General features: G+C 42.7%; 1 protein-coding gene across 4 annotated transcripts in view; it reads right to left on the bottom strand.

Moving 5' to 3' along the window:
- PRKAG1 (protein kinase AMP-activated non-catalytic subunit gamma 1) overlaps positions 1 to 18,234 on the bottom strand; it is a 274,867-nt gene that overhangs the window by 164,493 nt on the left and 92,140 nt on the right. For 3 of the 4 annotated variants that reach the window (XR_015309591.1, XM_086963714.1, XM_086963712.1), the window contains exons 2-4: positions 16,399 to 16,456; positions 14,432 to 14,541; positions 6,359 to 6,440 (exon numbers count right to left, since the gene is read on the bottom strand). Coding sequence is in view for 3 of the 4 variants with exons in the window: in XM_086963714.1 (XP_086819840.1) it covers positions 6,359 to 6,440; positions 14,432 to 14,541; positions 16,399 to 16,456 (250 nt within the window). In the remaining variant the exon portion in view is untranslated. Of the gene's footprint in view, positions 1 to 6,358; positions 6,441 to 13,252; positions 13,354 to 14,431; positions 14,542 to 16,398; positions 16,457 to 18,234 lie in introns of those variants that run through there. The other variant, XM_086963716.1, reaches the window with a different exon arrangement.

Here is an 18,234-nt window from a genome sequence, read left to right as displayed (position 1 = left end):
TTGAGGAAACTTTGGTACAAATGGAGACAAAACTCAACTGATGTATGGTGAAGTAGGCATTTTCAAGGCAGGTTCCAGCTCTGGGTAAAACCATTCAGCAATGGGATCCTAAATTGCTTTCATTTTCTTGCTGTACAAAACCACTTGTGTCGCCTCAGATGGCACTGCCAGTACAGGCTTGCAACATTACGCTAGTCTGAACAAAGGGAGTTTAAGACAATAGTCCTTGGGGACTCATGTGTATTTATTCTTTTATTGGTTAATAGGCGAGAAAAAATCTGATCAATTATCGATTGTTATGGGAAGGAGTTAGGTACATTGTGCAAAGCCCGCTACAGCTCACTGCAGGTGACCTGTTTGCAGGGGGGGCCTAGGTGAAGGCCAACCAGAAATCCGGGACATCCCTCCCAATGGTGACCACTGAATTGCGATTGATGTTTCATGGCTTTAGTGATTAATAGCCTGTATTCAATATTTGGTTAAGAAATGTTTTTTTGAAAATTAGGATGAAGGCGCGTTACACTCGAGATCTTGGAATAATGTATATATCAGTGCGGTATGCCAAAATAATTATGTTTGACCTGAACCGGGTGGTCGTTTTTCGATTGCAAAAATCTTCTCTATCGATGAATCACAGTCCTGTTATGTAATCAGTATGAGTTGTAGTGCGCTGGGGAGGGTAACGTGTTTATAGTAAATGTATCACTTCAAAGCATCTCCAAGTCAGCCATGAGGGCTAACCACGATAATACTTGTAACAGTACACAATAGCCGGTACCCTTGGTTTACATTGAAGTACCATTCTTCACGAATGAACACTTTGTTCAAGCTCTCACTACATCACGGGGCTGGGAAACAGTGTTGTTTTACGTGTGTACAATATCCCTGCCGAAGCTAGACTTTTCCACCAAGGGTGTTTTCATTTTTGTGTAAACACCTACAATCCTAAACCTGTAATAGTAAACACACTACAAATTCTATAACCTCTACCCATGCCTTCACAAATTAAAATGCGGCGTTCTCAAAATACCGGCGCTAAAGTCCAGGGCTAATAGATTAAAGGCTTGCTGCATGGACGATCATCAATACAAATGCCGACAGTGCCAACTCAAGGTACCATCCTCCCGATGTCAGTTCAATACTACTAAACCGGGAATACAAAAAAAGTCAGTTATTGGCTGCGCTTATAAACTATCAACACCGATCTACGCGAAAGCGATATATGAAATAAAGTATTTATCTCAAACCACAGGGAAGAGTTCCAGCCCGAGCTGCCGGGTGTGAGGAGTGCGAGATGTAGCTCACAGCCAGCAGCGGAGTCGCACTGCACTCGTAACCTCACTGATAGCAGCGAAGGCCAAGAGAGAAATTGCAGCGCGGAGCTGGGCCGCTCAGGCGGTGAGTACTTACAACAGCGTCGGCGGCTTCAGAGGGCGGGGCGGGCTCAACCGAGCGGAAGAGAACCTAGCACCGGGCGAAGAGTCCAGAGACATGAATCCCTAAACTACCCACCGATACAATTGGATGGTCAGAGACCATCTCCAAATATTCTGACAGCATTTCACCACTTACATGACGTCAAGTACGGGATGTGCAGCAGTGAAATGATGTGCCAAGGATGTGTTCGGGTGAGAGAGGAACTGACCCATTCAAGAAATGGCAAAGGCTTGTTCGGCCAATCGACGGGCACGATAAGGCCACTCGCAGCTTCTGTGCATTACGACAAAGACTCCTGCAACCAATCCGATATCTCCATCCTTTTTTACCCCAAACAAAATAAGTATTCGCCTATGTGATTGCTTGTTTGTCTACACGGTTGTTGCTCATGGACAATCGATTCCTTTATAAAGGCGTAATACTCGGGAATGGATTTAATTCTCTATCGAGCGTGCAAGGATGTTCCGAATCCCTAATCATTGATTACACAGGAAAGAATATGTAACCTCTTATCTTTGTAGTCCATCCCACTTGGACAGACTTCTTGCTGGCGTAAAAGGTTTCTTATCTTCTTTATGGGGAGAAACAGTTGGCCCCATAAAGAAGATAAGAAACCTTTTACGCCAGCAGTAAGTCAAGGAAGCCAGTCCAAGTGGGACGGCTTCCAAAGAGAAAGGAGTACGTCACTAACACCTCTTTTCTAATGGCTGGCCACCGTTTAGCATGAACGGTGACGCCAGCCAATGGAAAAGAGGGGCGGGGCTTAACCTCGCTAGTGAAACTTACTCTAACTCATTAAATCTCTCCAGCGAGACTGCGCATGCGCGCAGCCTACGCTAGCCGAGTAGCCGAGACCTAAAAATCTACAATCCATATGTAGACATTATACAACCAGAGATGAACAGAAGCCTTTACATGAAATTTAGGCTGGGAATATTACTATTCTTTGTCTAAACAATAAAATGGCATACGAAGAAGGAATGCACAGCGCTCTGTATCTGTGATTAGGGAAGACTAAAGACAAGGAATACCCTCATGCTGCTATGTACAAAAAAGATGTTGCTAGGGAATCATTTGCTTCACTCTTTAATTTAGAAGCATATAGTCAAGCCCTGTAACAAGATCGTGGTTCTATGTCACCAAACAGACTTAGCTATTATTTTCCTCCCAGTTGCATCTTTTATTGCTTTAGCTTAGAGACTAACAAGATATGGCTGAAATAACCGTATTTTTTTTATAACTGATAAATGATTGATTAAAATATTCGAATAAATAATTGCACTCCTATTGTGACTATATCTATTTTTGCAGCATTGTATAGAAGTATGTTTTTATTATTTGTATGCTTTTTATAATAAACAAAATGATTAGGACAGGGGAGTAAGCCACAAAGAGCAGCAAAGAAAGGAACCTCATAAGACTTAAGGAAGACATGACAGAAAGATTACGAGAAAGGTTAATGGCAAGAGAAAGCTAATTATCCTCTATGTTGATAAAACTAAAGTTGTAGAATCCAAGCATACTATAAAAAATAAAATAAAAGCATTGCAGAACAGAAAAATCGACCGAGGTAATTCACGGTCACAAGTCCTTCAAATAGTTTTAAGGGTAGAAATCAAACAAAGTTCAATGCACCATAATTGGCCGCAGAAACCTTCCGCTATTTATAAACATTAACGCCTCAGGTAGTGTCTTTTGGAAAGCTCTGACACGAAAATTGTTCTGAATAGTCCCTAATTTTTTTAAACATTTGTCCTCACCTGCCTATTCACCCAAAGCAATATGCTTGACAGTATGACAATTTACTTACCACTTAGATACCCCCATCAAATCTGCTTGTAATGTCCATGAGACCCTGGCACAACATCACAGCTTCTTTTTTTTTATCCCAAAGTAAGTTAACCATAGCACACGCTATTGTGATCAAAATCCAAATAGCCTTAATACATTTTTTGTGTGTTAATGTGTAATGTTTGCCAATGTAAGACAATATAGTATAGCACTAAAAGGGTGAAGCGAAAAGATGTTTAAATTAACTAGACTTCAAATCACTGCATTCGAAAGCTCCACTCAAGCCTCCACTACTGATTGCAACTAAATCATAAGCACCATCTCACAATCAAACGCAAACACACACACACAGCAAGTGAAATCCTAAGCTGCACTGTTAAACGCCTCACACGTTTCCTTCCCACACCCAAATGAAATTAAAGGCTGTGTTTAAACACATCTGCCCCATGAGGAATTCCAGTCTTAAATTTCAACAGACTGCAAATAAAATCATAACATACGTTTCAGTTATCCTCTCTCTTACACCCACACACCCCCACCCACAAGGATTGCAAGGGAACTCACATGCCTCATTTTAAACCCCCACCACATAACGCCAACACACCTTTACAACCTAGACTGCACCAGAAATGACAGGTTACGTTTCAGCACTTCACTCACTGTCACACATGCATCTCCGCCTCCAGTCAAGGATTGAAATTAAATCATGTGCTGCATTTCAAGAGCATCACACAGATACAAAACACAGTGAAATCACAAGCGAGATTTCCAACATCATGCTGCATGGTTACACAAATACATGCACACACTTGCAGAGCTCCAGCCCGTCCACATATATCTTCACACAGCTTACAACTGAAATTACAAGGGATGCCTTTTTCTCCCACGCTGTTCACTCTGGCGATTGAACCCCTGGCGGCGTGGGTAAGAAGGGACCCACTAATCTGGGGAATCTGAGGGGGAGGAGAGGGGGATGAAGGGGAGGAAAAAATATCACTATTTGCTGATGACATATTACTATATACCACCAACACAAAGTCCTCGATCAGGCTAATAATTCATATATTCCAATTGTTCTGGAGTTTTTCAGGATATAGGATAAACTGGAACAAATCCCTCCTCTATGTACTGACCGGGGAGACCCAGAGTCTACCAACAAGTGCACAATCCCTAGCAAAAAAAAACAAAATTAAAATACCTTGGCATAATAATCTCAAAGACTGATAACGAATTCCTAGAGGACAACCTAATTACCCAGCTAGATAGACTGCGTAGAGACACACTACACTGGAGGAAACTTCCACTGTCCCTAAAGGAACGAGCTGACGTATTCAAGATGATGGCATTGCTTATACATTCTGCAAAATACTCCTCAAAAATTCCGCCTAGCTTCTTTAAGAAGATAGATAATGAACTATGGAAACTTTTATGGGATGGAGGACAATCTACAATAGCCTTGCATAAGCTGCAGCGAAGTGCGTTCGATGGAGGACTGGCAATCCCAGACATCAAAAAATACTATTGGGCAGCACAATTAGGAACTATAAATGAGTGGGTGTTTACGAGACGGGAGGAACCAGCATACAGAGTAGACAGTCACTACATGGGGCTGAGAGGTTACCTAGCTGCGCTGTACTGTCGGCAAACAAGAAACATTACCTATACACACACAAAAGACAGTAAGCTTGTGGAGGGAAGCAACTATATTCCTAGGCTGGAAAGAGAAATTGACGGGACGAACACCACTATGGGACAGTGATCTACTGCGAGAAGTGGGCCAGCTAAAGGAATTCCGTAAATGGCAGATCATAGGGATGGAATATCTAGGGGATTTATGGAGGGGGCAAACATTGATAGACTTCAAAGACTTAAAAGAGGAGTATCAAATAACTGATTCGGAATTTCTGCGATATCTACAACTAAAACATGCCTTAAAGAGACATATCACTCTAAGACGATGACTGGACAGAGGCGATACATAGTCCGAGGGAGGTAGCAATGAGAGCACGGTTCCGCCTCATATAACTGCGCATTTTACACAGGTCGTACACCTCAAGGGGGCTACTACATCGTATAGGACGAAGTGACTCAGACCAGTGTGTAAGGGGCTGTGGGGAAGTAGGCACCTTTTACCAAACGCTGTGGTCATGCCCACAAATTCAAGAATTCTGGGAAGAAATAATAGAGGTCATGTGGGAAGTGGTAGACCAAGAGGTCACACATGGAGCTAAGTGGCATATCATATGCGTGACCGGAGAAGACAAATGGCCAAAATATTCCAAGATATGGCTCATGACTGCAGGCATAGTAGCCAAACGAAATATAGCAAGAGATTTGGGTGAGAATCAACCACTGAGTTTAATGAAGTGGAAGGAAGACTTGGATTGGTGCTGCAATGCTGAAAAAGGGGTGTTCCAGGGCAGGGGATGCCTGAGGAAGTGGGACAAAATATGGGGTAAATGGACACAATACAGAGGGCTCTGAAATAACTGTAGGAGTAATGGGAGTGGGAGAGATGGGGAGGAACATCATCACTGTAATACATTGCAATGTACCCAAGGACGATCTTATTGACATACCTCTGCATTCTATACAACAAATGTTAAGACGAACAGCCTTGAGAAAATGCATGGAACTTATCTGTTAACGGACGCACTGCCAGGTCCTTTGTTTGTTTACTCAATAAAAAGACTTTTAAAATAAATCAACTGAAATTAAATGCTCCAATACAATATCAACCCATGACCAAACACACGCCACACTGTTAAAGCACTCTACCCCAATTGTGCACCTGAAAGCACTGGCTGAATTCCATCTTTCAAAAAGGAAAACCACATTCTACTATGATCCAGGTTAGACAAGCAGAACATATCAATAAATCCTACCTCCTGGGTAATCAGAAATACATTTTGATAAAAAAGGGTTTCAGCTTATACTTGCCCAAATAATGGTGCGAGCATGAACTGAGGACAATGACCAGAGAACAATGCAGGAGTACTCGCTCCACAATCATGACCCTCAACCACTACAGTTGCTTTTCTTATCATTCCAATGACTACCTTCATCACCCCGACTCGAGCATCCACTATTCTTCGACAGGTGTGCTGTATTTAAAAGGGAGTGCAATTACCCACAAAGCTCTGCTTCTTGCTGTCCCAGAGCGGAGCAGCCCTCACGCCGTTGGTCACCAATGCAAAGAAAGCCTTTTTCACCTGTGCAGTAAAATACAAGAAGAGGATCAGAGTGGAGGACAACCAATAGGAAGACGTCCATGTACTCAAAAGGAAAACGCAGATGCTGTTTGTCACTGTTCACAGAACTAACAAGCTTTAGGGTTAAAAACATGGAAGCCACAAACACAGGAGAAGCTTAGGGACAGATACAAGGGCCTGCCCCTGCAGAACAAGTTATTTACCTTTGGTAACGCCTTATCTAGTAGAGATTCCATCTAGTCATAGATTCCTTACCTTCCAAGGTTCCTTAGGCGTCAGACTGGATCCGGAAATTTTCAAGCAGTACCCCTGCACCCGCTAGGTGGCATCTTTTGGCACCTCAGCCGCCCCAGAAGTGACGTGCGCTGTGCCTATATAGGCGCCACCCAGGCACGCGGACATCAGTTTCTTTTGTGACTTTCCACGCCAGGAGCACGAGTCATGAGGAACACTCAAAGCTGATGTGAATTTCTTAAGCCCTTTAAAGGGTGACCCTCACACTGTAATCACTTCGCAGAGCGGAGTGGATGGGAGGGTCAATAAGGAATCTGCAGCTAGACAGAGTCTCTGCCAGATAAAGCTTTACCGAATGTAGGAAACTCATTCATCTGATAAAGACTTATAGCTGCAGATTCTTTACCTTAAACTAGATACACAAGAAAAGCCTCCCCAGAGGTGGGTCTGTGAAACCGATTTAGACTAAAATGTCCTGCAGGACCAAACAGGCAAAGTGCCCATAACTAAGGACCTGACTGTCCAGGCTGTAGCGCTTGGTAAATGTGTGTCGAGATGGCCACATAGCTGCCTGACAGATTTCCAGGACAGGGACTCCGTGAGCTAATGCAGGGGTCACAGCCTTGACTCTGATGGAATGAGCACTCAAGCCCTCAGGGAGTTGCTTTTTGCGAAGTGTGTAGCAGTTCTTTATGCAGAGCACTAGTGGAGATGGTCCCTTTCTGCATGGACTTCGCCTTCTTAGCTCCAACATATCCTACTAAGAGTTGACCGTCCAACCAGAACTCGTTGGTACAATCAAGGTAGAACAACAATGCTCGTTTTCGGTTCAGGCAGTGGAGTCTTTAGAAGGGTGAGGCGGAATGTAGGAAAGGTGATATTTTGGCCTAAGTGAATGGGTGTTACTACCTTCGGAAGAAAGAAGGCAGTGAATAAAAGGTGGTATAAGGAGGGTGCACACACAGTGTTTGCCATTCACTGACCCTCCTGGCTGATGTTATGGCCCCTAGGTAAGCAGCCTTTATGGTTGGCAGCTGCAGCAGGCAGTTGTGCAGTGGCTCAAAAGGTGCGTACATCAGAAAAGTCAGAACTGAGTTTAAATCCCAATGAGCCTGGGAGGAAACATATGTTGGAGAGTTTTAAGGAACCTAGTCACAACAGGTGACTTGAACAAATAAGCATTTGCAGTGCAATAGGTCTCACATTTGCGAGAGTTTAAGCTATTGGTATTGTAAATGACAATGTTTTTATTTATATATGTTTCTAATTAACACATGAATAAAAAGCATTGTCATTTACAAAGCCAATAGCTCAAACTCTTGTAAACGCAAAACGTATTCAAAGAAGCAGCCGCCATTGCCCTGGGCTGCTCGGAAATTGAAAGCATGCATGGCGCGCTGAATGGTGCAGGGAAGCATATTGTGCCTGCAGTAGGAGAAACTCATTAAAGAAAATATTGCTTACAAACGAAAAAAGACGTACCGTGTAACATCCAAAATAAAAGGGCCGGTCCTCATTGGTGGTTACAGATGAAGACATGTTGGTACTAAGGAGGGACTAACAAGCCTATTAAGGAATCAGAAGGCAGCATTTACTTAGGGCAATGACACAAGCCAATGACAAATATGGGCGTAGAGTAGGCGGGGCTTCTATTTTATACTCCAATACAGCATGCCACAGAGCAGCGCTGCCCAGGCTCGACCTAAAAAGGTTAGTCTGGCAACAACAAAAATGCTGAAATGGCTGAGCCCTTAACTGTGCTCAGAGCAGAGCCCTGCTGGGTCAAAAAGAGAACATATAGTATACCTAAGAAAGGGGTGCAGAGAGAGCGTTGATGGCCTTGGATATACACAATGCCACAAATCTGTCCCAGCAACAGGTGTATACCAACTTGGTGGAGGCGACACCTGGTTGCCAGAATAACGTCACAGCCTTAGGGAGGAAGGTCGAAAGATGTCAGCTCTCGCCGCTCAATCTCCAAGAATGAAGGAGGAGGGTGCACAGTACTTGTACAAGACCCTTCCCTGTCGTGGCGACAGAATATACTTCCTAAGAGGAACCCTGACTGTAGAAATGATGCTCATACTCAATAGCTCCGGATATCAGGTTCTCTGTGCCCAATTCAGAGTCACAAGAATAACTTGGGCCTGGTCATTTGTGCTCTTTTTAAGAACTCTGAGCAGGAGAAGTATCGGCGGGAAGGTATACAGGAGCCCGCAACGCCACTCGAAATGAAAAGCGTCTCTAAATGAGAGCCGCTTTGGAAACTCCAGTACGCAGAAGTGTTGGATTGCGCGTTCTCAGCAGTGGCAAACAGCTCTAACCAAGGTTATCCCCATTAATTATAGACATCTTGCACCATCTCTGGATGTAGACGCCATATGTGATCCGTTAAGCATTGAAGGCTGAGTTCGCCCCTCCCGGCATTCAGGGAGCACAGCAGGCGTTGAACCACCAGGGAAATGCCCTAACCTTCCAGCCATATCCAGAGATGCAGGGCCTCTTGACAAAGGGTCCGCAACACTACCCTGCCTTGTTTGTTGCAGTTGCATATGGCGTTGACGTTGTCTATGAACACCTGCACCAGACTTCCTCTGATCATAGGAAAAAACGGCCTTAAATGCCACCTATGTCACCCGAAGGATGTGGAGCCCAGACTCTGCAGCAGACAAGAGTCGTCAGATCTCCACCTCTCCCAGATGGCCACGCCATATGTGTATGGACTTATAGACCTCGTTTACTTAGGCAGGGGTCAATCCAGCTATGGGAAAGTCAGCGAGGCGCGGAGCGGACCCTGGCGCAGGCTCCACAGAGGTGCAAGACCTGGAGGGCCTACGCTCCCACGCCTCATCTGAGGATTTGATACAACATACGGGTTGACCCAAAAGTACTGGGACCTGGGTAGTCAATAGTATATGAAAAGGGGGTCCCAGTTAGCACAAAATTAAACTGTACTGACTCAGAATTCTTAAAATAAACCATACAAAATTTCATAGACACAAGCTTAGAGAGATGCTATTTAATAAACATCCTCATTATGCAGAATAATTACCATTTCTTTTAACAGAACACTTTTGAAATTCACATGCCCAGGACAGAGGGCGTGGGGAGGAAAGGAAAAAGGAAAGTGTAAGGTAGTGTAACAAATAAAGTTAGTCATACAAATTGCCTGTGGTCCTATACACATTTCACATTAAGTACCACACATGACATAATATATATTGTCACAAATCAATTCATGTACTTAAGAAGCCTATCCTGTTATCAAAACACACAGTCACTAATGATCCATTTGTTGACAGGTAGGAGTAGACAAAGGCGTGTCGACGTTTCGACCCCTGAAGAGTAGGCGACGCTATTGCCCTACAGCGGGGTCTTCTTCAGGACTAACAGTGTTGGGGTGTGGGGGTGGAGTGGGAGGGCACCTATAAAGAGAAAGACTATTTTAAAAAAAGGGTTTACTATTTTAAGAAAAAGATGTGGGCTATATGCGCCCTACCAGATTACCTACAAAGGAGATGGTGGTATCCTTAATTCCGTCTGGTGTGGATGGTGGGCCAGAGGCTCCTGGTTTGAAAGAGAGCGTAAGCCTAAGGAAAAAGTATAGGCTACTGTGAGTTTGTGGGCAAGAAATCACTAAGTCCCACAATTAAAACATTGTACTACTACTATATACAATTGTGTAATAGTGCTTCATTCCGGTCCTAGAACGTCGGTGAGTGAAAAAAACATAACGCCTGGCTAGTTACGCGATCCCCAGCTTTAATACCCAAACTCGTGTGGTCACGGGCTTTTAGACTAACAACAAGCACCCTTTCTTATTTGCCCATAGTGATTAATACGTGGAACAGCTCCCGATTTACCAACGGAAGCGCTTAATGTTTTGTGAAAAAATACGCACAAGAAAAATACGGGGATTCTTTCCATCCATTTTCCTTCACTTGGGGTGAGTAAATAAATCTAGTGGCCATGTAGTATGTATCCCATTAGCTGAGTAAAACAATGAACTATGCAAAGTCCTATGTTTTGCTTAAACCTGCAGGAACCTTGTTTTAATACTGGAAGCCGTTTTTCGGTTTATGTAAACAGTGGATTTTCTTCTGGAAATCGTTACAACGGAGCTCTAGCGTGAATAGGTGAGCCTAGTCCAATCGGTCTGTTGCCTATAGCTAACCTATGCTTTTGTCATTCGTTCTGACTTTTGAAGAACAACTTTGATTATGACCTTTTCTGTTTTTGGTTGGGGTGGTTTTTCCTCCAACATAGGATAGTGTTTAAATTGATTTTAACCCGGCTGGGTTGTGTGTGATGCTTACTTATTTAAGCACTATTACACAATTGTATATAGTAGTAGTACAATGTTTTAATTGTGGGACTTAGTGATTTCTTGCCCACAAACTCACAGTAGCCTATACTTTTTCCTTAGGCTTACGCTCTCTTTCAAACCAGGAGCCTCTGGCCCACCATCCACACCAGATGGAATTAAGGATACCACCATCTCCTTTGTAGGTAATCTGGTAGGGCGCATATAGCCCACATCTTTTTCTTAAAATAGTAAACCCTTTTTTTAAAATAGTCTTTCTCTTTATAGGTGCCCTCCCACTCCACCCCCACACCCCAACACTGTTAGTCCTGAAGAAGACCCCGCTGTAGGGCAATAGCGTCGCCTACTCTTCAGGGGTCGAAACGTCGACACGCCTTTGTCTACTCCTACCTGTCAACAAATGGATCATTAGTGACTGTGTGTTTTGATAACAGGATAGGCTTCTTAAGTACATGAATTGATTTGTGACAATATATATTATGTCATGTGTGGTACTTAATGTGAAATGTGTATAGGACCACAGGCAATTTTGTATGACTAACTTTATTTGTTACACTACCTTACACTTTCCTTTTTCCTTTCCTCCCCACGCCCTCTGTCCTGGGCATGTGAATTTCAAAAGTGTTCTGTTAAAAGAAATGGTAATTATTCTGCATAATAAGGATGTTTATTAAATAGCATCTCTCTAAGCTTGTGTCTATGAAATTTTGTATGGTTTATTTTAAGAATTCTGAGTCAGTACAGTTTAATTTTGTGCTAACTGGGACCCCCTTTTCATATATTCTATCATCTGAGGATTTGGACAGGCATGGCGAAGTCAAAGACCTCTAACTTCCCTTTGCGGTGGGACTTACCTGACTAGTTGGATCAAGCAGACTGTTGGGTGCGGCTTCGCCAACGGTCCTGGGACCTTCCACGCAACCAGGAATGTTAATGTTGCGGAGTCCTCGGGTGGCGAGGAGCTTGAGGGAACGCTCCCTCAGGGCCTTCGAGTGCACTGTGTGACACTTCTCGCAGGTCTTGGAGCTGTGGTACCTCTCCAAGCACCCCAGACAAACCAAGTGCGGGTCCGTCACTGTGAAAGGCAGTACGTGTTTGAACCTGCAGGTTTCTTTGGGAACATCATTGTCACACCAGGACAACAAATTTTCAAAAAAGTGTTGTTAAAGTCAAGAAAAAAAAAAGTCAAAAAGTGACATCGGGTAGCTCTTCATGGCTGGCGCAAAAATAAAAGAACTGACATCAGCAGGCTGGGTTGGCACCTATATAGGGACAGCGCACGTCACTTTCGGTGTTGGCGCCGCCAAGCCAAACACCACCACCTACCGAAACACAGAGGTACTGCTCGAAAACGTCCACATCCAGTCAGACGCTTGGAGAATATTCTATGGTAAGGAAGCTGCTGCTAGAAGTCTCTATCAGATAAACATTTTTGAAGGCCCAGCAGCTACAAAGTGCTGCTAGGCCACGCGCTTCTCTTTTACACTCTCCAGAACACTTTATTTTTATTTTTACTTTACTATTCTGAAATATCTGTCAACCATGATTAAACAGTAAAGTATTAAGACTTAAAATGGCCACCAGTATGTCACAACACAATAATGCACTCAAAAAACATGCATGCACATGCCATGAAGCATAGGCACGACTACCATCACGTAATGGTTTTCCTTACCATTGGAAGATGACAATAGTGTGTGTGCAGAAGTGCACGCTTCGCAACGCATCCACATGTCTAGGTCATGACACACTGTTAGCCATTTTGGCTTTTTTTGTTTTTTTAACTTTCCGGTTCCATCATGGCCAATGGACATTTCAGAACAATACAGAAAAAAGATAAAAGACAGCAAGCCAGGACACCAATGCAAACAAACGGTGACAAAGTGATTAAGCCAGCACTCGTCTTTAAAACGCTAGACCTATTGGCTTTGCTATTGCTGTTTTTTTTCAATTTTGCAGTTGCATTTTTGCCGGCCCTCCTGGATGCCATACAACATTCTTTTCTCTTCCACTATAAAACATTGATGATGGCTATTTAGCCACCCTCACTGTAATAGTTGGAAATATCACTGGATCACATACAAATATCCAGAACATCACTTAACCAAACTTATTACGCAAGGAGTTCGTTCAGGACAGTGTGAGTCACACCATGATAAAGCAGATACAGTCCAACAATCGTGCGGCATACCACAGAACAAAAGGAATACAAAAGACTGACACATGCCGACATTAAAGGGTCACTGGAATTTACCATCCAAGTAGGAAATCTGTGTTGAAAACTTTCACATGGCTACAGAAGCCACAAGTAGAGGGTGTAGAACCAAACAGAGAGGATAAGAGTTCCACTGGTGCCTTGGACAGAGGAAAAGAGGGCCAAGGAAAGGTAAAGAGCAGAGGGTAAAACAGTAATACACAAATAAGTAAAACAAGCATTGGCAAAGGCAATTCATCTCACTTTTTCAAAAGACCACTTTCCCGATGAAGGCTGCAGTACCATAGGCCATTACTAGAAGTTCCTTTCATCAGACCCAAATGTTCACTATAACAGACAGCAGTATGTTAGGCTTTTACAAGCGGTATCTTGTGCGAGACTCAAATGCTTGATGTAGCAGGCTGCAATACCACACGTCCTTGCTAAAGTTCCAGCGTCTTCCACCACAGCCTTGTCAAAGTGCAGATACTAGAGAAATATGAACAGACCAGATGCCCTTTAATGTGTCCTTTTGTTAACGGTTGAAAGGAACAATAGCAAATAATCTTTAGTGTCCTTTTATTTGAGCATGGAAGATCACAGAGAGGATGTGGCTTCAACATATAAATGTGCACATTCAAGTTGGCAAGTCTAATTATTTTTGCTTCCTTTCTAAAGCCTAAACAAATGTTTTGATAGTTATGGACAATAGGAAGCACCAAGTGAATTTGCTATTTTTTTCAAGAAGTCACCATAAAGTTCATATTTAATACCAGCTACTTGTATTGACAAACTACCTGCACACTCCATAAGTAACAACGCTTTAGGTGTTTCATAAAATGAGTAAGGAGTCAGCAAGCAGTGTGAATGGAATGAAAAGAAAGGTAACCATATAGATGAGTTTGAACAAGGGGGCTGAAAGGAGTGCATGCGTAAAGAGTATGGGGGAAGCAAGCAGGTAGGGTGAGAGGCTTCGAGGGTAAGGGCAACATGTAGCCCTGTATCACCAGAACTTAACTTAAACAGTAATGGAATAATGTAATATTCCACAAAATGTCACAGACTTGAAGGACAGCCCTTCTAACCAATGGTGCTCTGTAATACTTTGTGGATGCATATAATGTTTAAGGTTTTGGTGAAATATAGTCTTCCAGACATCTAAAGCTGGTCTATAACGTGATCTAAAAGTGTGCAAGAAAATAAGAGACAAAAAGCCCAAAGTGCCATCAGTTCACAAACCTGCAGAGATGTGTCAAACACGACAAGCTTGGAACTGGTAGGTATCAAGTCATAACACCGGTGCGCTTTCATGAAGCGAGTAAACACAGCATTGTCCGATTCAGCAGAAGCTGTAATGGATAAACAAAAGGGAGTGAGGAGGAGAAAGGACTGGATGTTAATATGAGGACAAAGGAGCAGAAAGGAACAAAGAGAAGGGAAGATAGAATGGGAGGGAGAGAAGAGGCAAGAAGACGACAGGAGCAAGGAAGTGGGTGAGAAAAAGCATAGAAGGCAGGGTGGGTGAGGGGAGTGCAAGGGTAAACAGCATAAGGCGAAAGACCTTATATTCTGGAGACCCAGGGCATGTCCCATTACCAGTGAACTGGAGCACAGAGAAACCTTGCTGTGGTAGCAACAATCCCTGAACCCACACACGATACTAAGATATCTCGAACCAGTTTTATTTTTACTGTCACCCAGGATCCCGATTTCTTTAAATAGCTACCACCCATGGTCCACTGGGCAGCAACAAAGCGCCCGTAAATTTGTTTTTATTAAATGTATAAAAGCACCAGTCCCGCCATCCTGCTGATCTTGGCTTCCTATCCAAAATAATATAGAAACCACAATGGTTCAGAAATAAAATTACAAGTAAACAGCATATTTGCACCACTTAATCAAGCCAAAGATGTGCAATTTTAAGTTAAAAAAAAGACAAACAAGGTACCCACACAGAAATTCTTTAAAAATTGAAAAGTTGTTTGTTATTTGAATTATTCTTTGCAAACAAAACAAACAGTACAGTCCAAAATCCAATACATAAACAGAAAAACAACAAAACTAGATGTCCTCACAAAGTTACACTAAATATACACATATGCACAAAAGATTGCAGTGTAAACAAAAACGCAATGGCAGAGGAATAATCAAAAGGCTGTCCGTATTGTAACAAGAACATGGTGCAATAAATGCTTGCCCTTGATTTACCAAAGCGGACCGTCGATGGCGTTTCGACTTTGAAGATTTGTTAGGTAATCGTCAGGACATATAGTCCTTGGTGGTCAGACAGCAGTATGTTGAGGTACCTTGAAGCGAATTGACTTCTGATGAGTTTAAATTCTGAATTGCCTTGATATTTAGACGCACTGACGGAACTTGATTTTTCCCGAACCAGTGTAATTCTCTGTACACGTGGAGGTACAGGAACATTGCTTTCCCTAAAACAATGAAATTAAGACAGTCATCATTTTTCTGACCTCATGAACCATTGTCTGGGTTGATATTTGAATTGTATGCTACAAATTAATTTTTTTTGGGTGCTCTCAATTTTATATGTCCTGATGATGACCTAGGAAATCATCAAGGTTGAAACGCAGTCGACGTTCCCCTTCGGCAAATTAAGAGAAAGCATTTATTGCACCATGTTCTTGTTACAATACGGGCAAACGTTCCGATTGTTATTTCTCGGCCATTAAGTTTTTGTTTACACTGCAATCTTTTTATATATATATATATATGTGTTTGTTTAGTGTAACCTTGTGAGAACATATTGTTTTGTTGTTTTTCTGTTTATGTATCGGATTTTGTACAGTTCTGTTTGTTTTGCAAAGAATAATTAAAATAACAAAAAATGGTTTCATTTTGAAAGAATTTCTGTGTGGGTACCTTGTTTTTCTGGTTTTTTTTTACTTAGAATTGCACATCTTTGGTTTGAATACGTTGTGATATGCTCTTTGCTTTGTTATGTTATCCTTGAACCATCGTGGTTTCTATATTGTGTATTGCCCCGGGTGCTGGGGTAGTGGCCTGCCCCTGTTTGATGTAATTTATCCTATCTAAGAGAGTCACCTGACACAAATTCATTGCATCAATTCAGCATAATACCTTTAGATTATAAAGAATTCTAAACTGTTTGAAAAAAAGCATGAGAAAGCATTTCTTGAACAAAATCGTGGTCTCCCCCTCCAAGCCTTCATTATTCTCACCTTCTGGAGTTGTTGGGAACTTTTCTGGACCCCTCTGAACAGCAGCAACTGTATCCTGCTAAAAAATAAAGAAAAGAGATAAGTTTAAGGATGAACGGGTATCAAGCCCCTCTTGCATTACTAAGTGTCAGAAGGCCAAGAACCAGTCTGCACATCCTCACTGCTTCAGACTTATGAATGTATGTGGGGCTTACTTCCCAACTGTATGTTGCAAGCCTCTTTGCCCTCACTTAAAGCCAAGGTAAACAGCAATCGCCTGAAGGAATTTTCACTGAACAGATTAAAGTTAACCCAAGTTGTCAACATTAATGCGGGTACACTGATGGACCAAGTATTCCCTTTTAGCACTTGACTGTCGTGCAGAAAAAGCATGACAGCTTAAATAACATTTAATACTGAGAATGTCCAGGCAATTGATGGCTTCCAAAAATAAAAGGACTTAAGTGCAGGTAAGTTATATTACACTGTAGTTACATGTTCCCAACGAACATCTGAAGTGGCTAGCACCTTCTGTCCTAGAGTTAAAACCCCAAAGTGCTTCTAGTTTCTATGCACAAGGTTTTGAATCAACTGCCCTGTGATCAATGTTATTCTGTGAGAAAACAGTACATGTCGACTCGGATCTGTAAAAAAATTTCCTTTTTTGCAAAATGTAATGAATAAAGGGAACCTTCTAAGAGTTCCTTTGGTTTTGGTTAAAATGATTTTAAATAAAGCAATATTCTACGGAAATCGACCCAGTCCATCCATCACAAATCTAAAGAACGCAAAATCAGTCAACCACCCAAAGAGTGAAGTGCCCAAGCTGCAAAATTATGTTTCTAGGTGCACCAAGGGTACTTTCTAGAGGTGCCCTAGGGTGATGTTGCTTCTAGTCACAATAGCCCCTGATGAGGGGCACAACTCCAGATAACTGAGCCCAAAAGTCCAGTAGCCACTATGGAAGTAAAGGGTGAAGTGAATGACTGAACTACAAGTTCAGACAAGGCGACTTGTAGGTCATCAGTAAGAAGGGGGGCCTGTATTTCCGGAAAAGGTGGTCAAGATTTTGTAACCACTGATCAAAGTTTTTTGATGGTGGCACCAGCTGATCGGGGTACCCAAAATGGTCACTGTATAGTCCAGTGGTCAGTGAGCTATACGCATGAACAGGAATTGATGGAGTTTAACTAGGCTTCAAACCACCACACTTTATTTATTCATTTATTTCAATTTGTATAGCGCATTATCACCCCGGGGTCTCTAAGCGCTTGTACAAGAAAAAAAACCAACTCTACAAAAACAGGTAGCCAACTTACAACACCCCATGCTTCTCGGAAGAGTATGGTTTTTAACATTCGGCGGAATGACAGAAGATTAGGCTCCTTGCGGAGATCAAGTGGTAGTTTATTCCATGCTGCAGGAAGCAAAGTGGAGAAAGCACGCCCGCCCAAAGTAGACAGGCGGAAACGTGGATTGACCGGGCGAGTGGCTTCAGAAGACCGCAGCACCCTACCAGGGGTATAGCCAGATAGTCTAGTTTTGATGTAACTGGGCAAGATACCGTAGAGTGCCTTGTGGGAGATACACAATCCTTTAAACAATGCCCTCTGTCTAACAGGGAGCCACCGAAACTATAGAGTTAGAAAGGGTACTTCAATGGTTGTGAAATTGGGGGACTTTTTCTTGCCAGGGATACAAGGGGATCCAAGATTCAGCCCCACCCTTCTAGACTGAGGATACTGCAACAGCTCCACGCACCAGCAGGAGTTGCAGACTCCCGAGCAGCTGGCAGGAGATTTCATGACTCCTGAGAAATCTCAGTCTTTCAGGAGGTCCTGCATTCAGAACGTCAGT

The sequence above is a fragment of the Lissotriton vulgaris genome, chromosome 1_1, assembly GCF_964263255.1.
Source record: "Lissotriton vulgaris chromosome 1_1, aLisVul1.2, whole genome shotgun sequence".
NCBI lineage: Eukaryota > Metazoa > Chordata > Amphibia > Caudata > Salamandridae > Lissotriton > Lissotriton vulgaris.
Note: the sequence above shows the minus strand (reverse complement) of the source record. Positions and strands in the feature narration are given on the sequence as shown.